At 36.5% G+C, this 8,406-nt stretch overlaps 1 protein-coding gene across 1 annotated transcript; it reads left to right on the top strand.

Annotated features, from left to right (window-relative positions):
* The first annotated feature begins 695 nt into the window (after nt 1-695).
* On the top strand, nt 696-4,697 carry LOC112524377 (receptor protein kinase CLAVATA1-like). The gene is made up of 3 exons (XM_025134168.1): nt 696-1,959; nt 2,552-3,964; nt 4,188-4,697. The coding sequence occupies exons 1-3, from the start codon at nt 696-698 to the stop codon at nt 4,550-4,552; spliced, it is 3,042 nt and encodes a 1,013-aa protein (XP_024989936.1). The 3' UTR covers nt 4,553-4,697.
* The last annotated feature ends 3,709 nt before the right edge of the window (nt 4,698-8,406 follow it).

Below are 8,406 nucleotides of genomic sequence, written 5' to 3'. Positions count from 1 at the left end.
GCGAGTTTATAAAAAATAATATAGATGGAAGAAAATGAAAATAAAAGGCAACAATGAGAATATATTCCTTTGGGAAGGAATAGTCTCTCACACCCATATGAGAAGTTGACTCATTTGACACTTAAGTTCTAAAGAATTAACTTTGAACCTCAATTTATCAACTCTGTAAAGTCAATAAATACCATGCTCCATCAAATGGTTTGACGTATGGAGTAATTATGTGGCAAACACAAGCCAGTCCACACATGGTTTTGTGCTACGTTGCCTTTTCATAGTCAACATTTTGTAAGTAACATTTTCACAACTTGTGAAATTGCTACTTTATGAACGTTATAGTCATTAAAAATAGATTTTACAAGTTGTAAAAATGATATTTACAAAGTATTGGCTGTTTCAATCAATTGTATACAAAAAAGACTATAGGATGAATAAGAAAAGGTAAAAGAAATGGCTATTTTTGACAATTTCCGGTTGTAGTAGGAATGTTATAAATTAACAAAAACTATAGACCAAGGGCGAAAACGTATTTTCAATGTAGTAGAAGGGCCAAATGGATAGTTATTTGTTCGTTATTATTCCATCAATATTGATCCTCTAGACAAGATTCTACCCTTTTCTGCACCCATAATAATAAAGTCTACCTTTCCGAGAGCTAAGATTACAATTTACAAAATCCAAAAGCCGTACAACTTATAATGCATGAAGTTCAAGCCTCTTTTACGATCCACATGATCATACCTCTCTCTACTCTACTTCTTCCTTCCTCTGAGGCTATAAAAACCGTACCACCACTCGTCACTTCTTCTCTGCGATCTTCCACCATGAATTTTGTTTTTCTTCATGTTTTCTTCTTGATTCTTTTGGAATTTTCAAATGGGTTTTCAGATTTTGATGCTTTGATGAAGCTCAAAGCTTCCATGGTCGCACCAAACAGGTCTGGTTTGGATGACTGGAAAGTTGAGAACTCCAGTTTGAATACACATTGTTCGTTTTCTGGAGTTTCGTGTGATGAGAACTTTCGTGTGACGTCGTTGATGATATCTCATGTTCCTCTGTTCGGAACTATCCCGCCGGAGATTGGGATTCTGAACAAGCTGGTCAATCTCACGCTTGTCTCGGATAAACTCACCGGTGAACTTCCCATGGAGATATCTAATTTGACTTCAATTAGATTCATTAATATCTCTGCTAACTCTCTCACTGGGGAGTTTCCGGGAGGGATTGTGGCGGGAATGGCGTTGCTGGAGGCGTTCGACGTTTACAACAATAATTTCAGTGGGAGGTTGCCGTTGGAATTTGTGAAGTTGAAGAATCTGAAAATTTTGTATCTCGGAGGTAATTTTTTCAGCGGACACATCCCGGAAGCTTACTCGGAGTTCCAGAGTTTACAGAAGTTAGGTTTGCAAGCAAACGAGCTTTCCGGGAGGATTCCGGCGAGCTTATCACGGTTGTCGACGCTTCATGAGCTTCTTATCGGGTATTTCAACAGTTACGAAGGAGGAATTCCGCCGGAGTTCGGTTCTTTCAAATCGTTAAAACTACTCGACCTCGGAGGTTGTAATCTAACCGGAGAGATTCCGGCAAGCCTTGCAAACCTGAAGATGTTGCATTCTCTGTTTCTTCAGTTAAACAATCTCACCGGCGAAATACCATCGGAACTTTCTGGATTAGTCAGCTTGATGTCGCTTGATCTCTCCAATAACAATCTAACCGGTGGCATACCGTTGACGTTCTCGGAATTGAAAAATCTGACGTTGCTTAATCTGTTCCGCAACCGTCTCGCCGGACCTCTTCCTCCGTTCATCGGTGATCTCCCGAATCTTGAGGTTCTTGAGATTTGGGAGAATAATTTCACGTTTCAACTCCCCGAGAATCTCGGCCGTAACGGCAGACTACTTATGCTGGACGTCACCGGAAATCACCTCACCGGACCAGTTCCAAAAGATTTGTGCAAAGGAGGTAATATTTTTTAATTAAAAAATCCTTCCTACTATCCACGTAAAAGAAATATAATGCTATTTTTTCTTATTTACTTAACATAAAGGAGGAGGTGTTTGGGATTAATTATAAAAACAATTTATTGATTTATTTCGGTGTAGCATCGGTAATAAGTATTTTTGAGTGTATGGATAAATAACTTATATCGGCAGCAAACAGGTAATAAGAAATTTTTAAATAAGTTAAACTCTTCTGATTTATAATAAGTTGGTAAGTGCTTTTGTAGAAAAAACATAAATTGTTTCAAATAAACAATTTCAAACACTTATTTTTAAAATAAAATGTTATTATAAAACTCTATCGACACAAGTGTATTGCATAGGTTGTGCATATTATGTGATCTTTCGAGTATTCTAATGTTTTTTATTTTAATTATTGGTTAATGATAATATTAAAAAAAGTTAATTAATTTTACCAAAAATAGACAGTAAAATCATTCGTATTGGGCGTTAATTGCACATCTTTAAAGATATAATCTAAAGAGTAATGGGTTGGGGACGTTAATGGGCGCCAGTTGAGAACCTGACGTAATCACTGTTGGCGTTGATCTCAGGCAAGTTACGGATTTTGATTCTGATGGAGAATTACTTCTTTGGACCCCTACCGGAAGAGCTTGGCGGCTGTAAATCCTTGACCAAGATTCGAATCACGAAGAATTTTATCAACGGAACTATTCCCGCCGGCATCTTCAACTTGCCGGAGCTTACCATGCTCGAGCTCGACGACAACTACCTCACTGGCGAACTTCCGGAGAGAATGTACAGCCAGTCTCTTCAAAGTGTTTCAATGGCTAACAACTGGATCACTGGTAAGATACCTCCGGCGTTTGGTGATCTGGTGAATTTAACAACTCTATCTCTGCAATCAAATAAGTTTGTCGGAGGGATTCCGGAAAAGATGTTGAATCTGAAAAAACTGTACAAAATCAACGTCAGCGACAATAATCTCAGCGGTGAGATTCCGGCTTCTATTGCTACATGTGTTCAGCTTACCTCCCTCGATTTCAGCCGGAACAACTTGATTGGTGAATTTCCGAGAGGAATTCTAAATTTGTTCAACTTGAACATCCTTAATGTATCTGGAAATCAATTCAAAGGAGAGATTCCGAGTAAATTAGGTCACATGAAGAGCTTGACCGTGTTGGACCTTTCGTACAATCAGTTCTCCGGCAATGTGCCAATGGACGGACAGCTGAAGGATTTCAGCGACACTATCTTCGCCGGTAACCTAAACCTTTGTTTACCAGAGAAAGCTCACTGTCCGATCATCTCTAGATCCAAAAACAAGAACCATTCGATCACCACATCGAAGATGATGATCATGATTATCGCCTTAATCACAACTGTATCATTATTCATACTAACATTCATCAAAATAAAAAAGAAACACCTGGAGCGATCCAAAGTCTGGAAGCTAACCACTTTCCAACGCTCAGATCTAAAAGTTGAAGATGTTCTTGATTGTTTGAGAGATGAAAATATAATTGGCAAAGGCGGTGCTGGAATTGTGTACCGTGGATCAATGGCCAATGGTGTTGACGTAGCAATCAAGCGGTTAATGGGTCGGAACCATGGGTTCGACGCTGAGATCCAAACATTAGGAAGGATCAGGCACAGAAACATCGTGAGATTGCTTGGTTACGTATCGAATCGTGAAAGCAATTTGCTGATTTACGAATACATGTCTCATGGGAGCTTAGGAGAGATTTTGCACGGACCAAAAGGGGCGCATTTGCAGTGGGAAACGAGGTACAAGATCGCGGTGGAGGCCGCCAAGGGATTATGTTATCTCCACCATGATTGCTCGCCGATGATCTTGCATCGAGACGTGAAGTCCAACAATATACTGTTGGATTCCGATTATGAAGCTCATGTTGCTGATTTCGGGCTTGCTAAGTTCTTGAGGGATTCTGGTGCTTCCGAATGCATGTCTTCCATTGCTGGATCTTACGGATACATTGCACCAGGTACAAGTTTTTAATGCACACATTATAGTACTGCTACTTTATGCACTAGCTCAAGTACATTTTTATAACCACGGATGCTGAGAATCATAATCATATATTACATTTTTATACCTTGACTTTAAAAGGTTGAGATCTACCGGTAATCTGAATACTGCAAGGTCCTTGACCATTTGGTTATGTTTATATACTTGCAACAGTCTAATAATATTGTGTTGTATAACAGAGTATGCATACACATTAAAAGTGGACGAAAAGAGTGATGTGTACAGCTTTGGAGTTGTACTTCTTGAACTGATAGCCGGTAAAAAGCCGGTTGGGGAATTTGGTGATGGGGTGGATATAGTGAGATGGGTTCGGGAGACCATATCGGAGCATTATGAGCCATCGGATGCAGCAGCAGTGGTAGCGGTGTTGGATCCAAGGCTCAAAGGGTACCCGTTGGCAAGTGTGATCAACCTCTTCAAAATCGCAATGAGTTGCGTGGAGGACGAGAGCACGGCTAGGCCTACGATGAGGGAAGTGGTCCACAGGTTAACGAATCCTCCACCATCGCAGCCACAACCCCAGCCATGCTTGCTGACTCCTTGAAGAAACGGTTCGTTGTTTTTGTTGATAATGATGGTTGTGATGAACAATATAGGGGTAAAATTGTAATAAGTTTTGACACTTTTGGGTCAGAAGTAGACAAATTCCTTGTGTCTTTGTTTATGATCATGAATGTTGATTGTTTTCTTAGTTGAATTCTCAATATTTGCCATGAAGCATACCTCAAGTCTCTCTCTGTGGTTACATTAATTGGACCCTAACATTTTTTGTGTATATATATATATATATATATATCCGCTCTAAACTTCAAAAACTAGAATTTGGTTTTTCACGTTTGTCGATTCCCAATGATTTTAGTCTTTCTGTGTAATGGTCGTAAACTTTCTTCATAAAATCCAATTTAATGAGGGGCATTTTAATCCGTTTCCCTATTTTTATTATATTAAAATATAAAAAAACATATTATATTTTTAATTTTAAATTGTAAAAAAAAGGAAATGTGATGGTTATTCTTTGTTTTTTTTTTTTACAATTTATAACATAATATGTTTTTTAATTTTAATATAAAATTAAAGAAAATAATGAAAATGACTAAAATACCCCTCATTTAGCTGAACTTAACGGAAAATATTAGCGACCGTTAAACATTAACAGAGAAACCAAAATCGTTAGAATTGACAAACATAAACAATCAAATACGAGTTTTTAACGTTTAAGAATGATATCCATCGAAAATTACAAACCTTAGGGACCAAAATTGAACATTACTCTTTTCATCAGTTTCCTATAATATTCAGAGTAAATTAGTTCTCGCCCCGGTGATTTGTTAAGATTTAATACTCATCCCTATGTTCTTAAAATTTCAATTTTAATTCATGTGGTTTATAATTCGTTATTGTTTTCATCTTTGAAGCTCTGTTAATGGTTTTCTTTAAGTATGAGGAACGAAAAACATGAATGAATTGTTAACCACATCGACGAAAACAATGATGACGCATAAACCAGAAAGACGAAAACTGTAATTTCAAAACTATGAGAACGAAAATAGCAATTTCTAATACATCGTGGAGACAGAAAACGCGGCTTACTTTATCATTTACACTTTATGATTCTAATTTATGTTGGTTGGAAGCTCGATAGATTGTTGTTAATTATGAAATAAAAATTTTCCTGAACTAATTTTATCTTTTTTGAATGATAAAAAAAAATAGGGGCAAAAGAAAACGTTATTTTGGAGTTTTATCAACAATCGATAAGTGTAAAAGGAGATCCTGCGTTTTCTGAATCCTTATCTAAAGATTTATAAAAAAAAAATCCTTTCAACAAATATCTGAATTTCCTAAGAAAAAAGTTATAAGCATGTAAATTTAAGGCAAGACCAATTACTCCAAGAGTACATATCCATAAACCAGTTACCTGTACAAATAACATAACATTTATTAGAAAAAGCAACCCCAAAAGAGATTTTTATTTACGCCCAATGATTTACTGTAATTTATTTTGTTAATTCTTCTTTATTGACCAAAAGATAAAGAAAAGAGCCTGAAATTGATGAGTTCCCAAAGAACAAACATCTTTCAAATAATAAGACATAGTAGAAGGTAAATGAGAAAACGTTACAAGACAAGAATTAAGTTGGGACAGTTGAGCAAGAGCTGAGCCACCCCATTTGCTTGTTTCCTAATAGCCTTAATTGAGAAGAAGGCATGCTGGCGAAGAATGTCACGAATATGACCAATGATATCCCCAAATTCTGAGTCGTCCTCTTCCATGGAGGTAACCACATCAACAATAACTTTAGCATCAGTTTCAAAGATAACCCGTTGCAAGCCCAACTCGACAACCCATGACATGGCATCAAGAAGAGCCAAAGCTTCACGCTCGCGAACAAGCGGTAGACCACAAATAGGCTTCATCCTAGAAGCAAAGACCATACCTTGGCCATCCTGAATCGCCACCCCCCATCTCGGCCTTAGCATCGTCAAGAAAGAGGGTCGCATCAGTGTTGCATTTCAAAAAATCATTTGGCGGGTAATGCTAAAGGTGCGAGCATTCTTGGGTTGGTGCAACCACGGCCCGATCCTGCATCTCATCCATCTTTATCCAATCTGAGTTGACACTGATTTCTCTTGTCACCACTGTTTCGGGATCCGTCGAACCATCAGACCAAAGAACATCGTTGCATCGATACTATAGACTCCAAACGATCATCAAAAACCAATCGGCCACAAGAGCAGGGATATCTTTTAAAATGGAGAGCATGAGTTTCGTGAAAGTGTTAGATGTTGTAGGCCGACTATCCACAAGCTCCCATAACCCCGCCTTCCTCCAAACCTCTCTCTCGTAGACGGACAATGTACAAACAAGTGCGAGCATTCTCCGGGTTACGTTGACAAAGTAGACAAGTACACAAGGTTTGAATACCACGCTTATGGAGATTAACCCCGTGTAGGAAGGACATCTCTGGCTACTCTCCAAGTGAAATTACAAACTTTATGGGGTATCCTAGCCCACCAAATTTGAGCCCATTCGCCTTCAAGGAATAAATAGGAGTCCGAGTCAATTATTTCGGTAATCACACGGTAACCAATCTTTAACGGACTAACTACCATTAGTAGTCCAATGCCAAATAATTTTATCCATAGCCATACCCAAAGCCATAGACGGATGGATACTTAGAATTTCCTTTCTATCACGAGGAGAGAATAAATGGTTAACTTTAGCCAAGTCCCAAAAATGAGATATGAGGAGAAGTAAGTCACTAACCCGAATGTTAGACTCAGTCTCAATAGCAGGCATCTCAATCCGAAAGTTTCGGTCATCCCGAAGCCAAGGATCATGCCACACCTTAATGGATGTTCCGGCACCGATCTTCCATCTACAACCCTCTTTAAGAACAAGTTGAGACTGCCAGATGCTTCTCCAAATGAAACTTGGGGAATATCCTATATGGACCCCCCCTCCCCCTAGTATAATATAATATATAATAATTGAATTATGATTAAATAAAAATTTAGCAATTTAAATTATGTTAGTTAAAAGGGTAAATAATATTTTGTATTTTTATCCATTATTGTTTCACCTTTTTGGGTAAAACAAATTTTTTAGTTTTGTCACATAAAATTGGGTTTTATTCCATCACATTATTGTCTTATGTCATGTAAAACAAAACATTACTTTTTTATTTTGTATTTTTTTTTTCTTGCATATAATTACAAACTCTGAAGTAAAAGAATTTTATGTATTTTATATATTATAATATTTGATTATATATTTCACATGAAAAAGTGGTTCTATACATAGTTTCCAACATGTTTCTTGTTTGGTTTAAAAGAAATGCAAATAGCCACCCTTGAGTTTCAGCTCTATTGTAAATTCAGCCCTTCAGGATACTTTTTCTTTAACTTGGTCTTATGTTGAGATTAATTATTGAGGATGCAAAGACTTTTGACCCAACCACAATTACCATTAATAAAGTTATAGATTGTATCAAATTTATTATCTGGTAAACAAATTACAAGAAGCTCGTTTATTTAACTAGAAGGGTACTCGTGCAATGTATCGAGGCATATTTCCATTTCAATATTTCGTTTTATTTTTTATTCATGTCGATATAATACGATTTTATGTGCTTTTGAAAAAACGATAATTTTTCTATTTTGGAATAAAATATAAATTTGAAAATATCATATAAAATTTGCAAAAAATATATCAATATTAGTATCAAATTAACTATTTAAAAAAGTTCTTGTTTGTTTATTTTTTTAATTCAAAATTTTTATTATAACTTAATTTAATGTAACGAAGTAACTTAATTTAGGTTTAATAATATTTTTTTATAAAGATAATAATTAAATATTCCGTTAGAACTTAATAATTATCTTAATTTTATTTTA

Source organism: Cynara cardunculus (genome assembly GCF_001531365.2).
Source record: "Cynara cardunculus var. scolymus isolate 2C chromosome LG 13, CcrdV1, whole genome shotgun sequence".
NCBI lineage: Eukaryota > Viridiplantae > Streptophyta > Magnoliopsida > Asterales > Asteraceae > Cynara > Cynara cardunculus.
This window is presented reverse-complemented; position numbering and strand designations above follow the sequence as displayed.

What these genes read in the sequence shown, in the direction of transcription:
- LOC112524377 (XM_025134168.1), top strand. Translation starts at nt 696, where the DNA reads ATGCATGAAGTTCAAGCCTCTTTTACGATCCACATGATCATACCTCTC. An exon ending in AAAAGATTTGTGCAAAGGAG is followed by an intron (nt 1,960 to 2,551) that starts GTAATATTTTTT and finishes CGTTGATCTCAG; the next exon opens with GCAAGTTACGGATTTTGATT. An exon ending in TTACGGATACATTGCACCAG is followed by an intron (nt 3,965 to 4,187) that starts GTACAAGTTTTT and finishes GTTGTATAACAG; the next exon opens with AGTATGCATACACATTAAAA.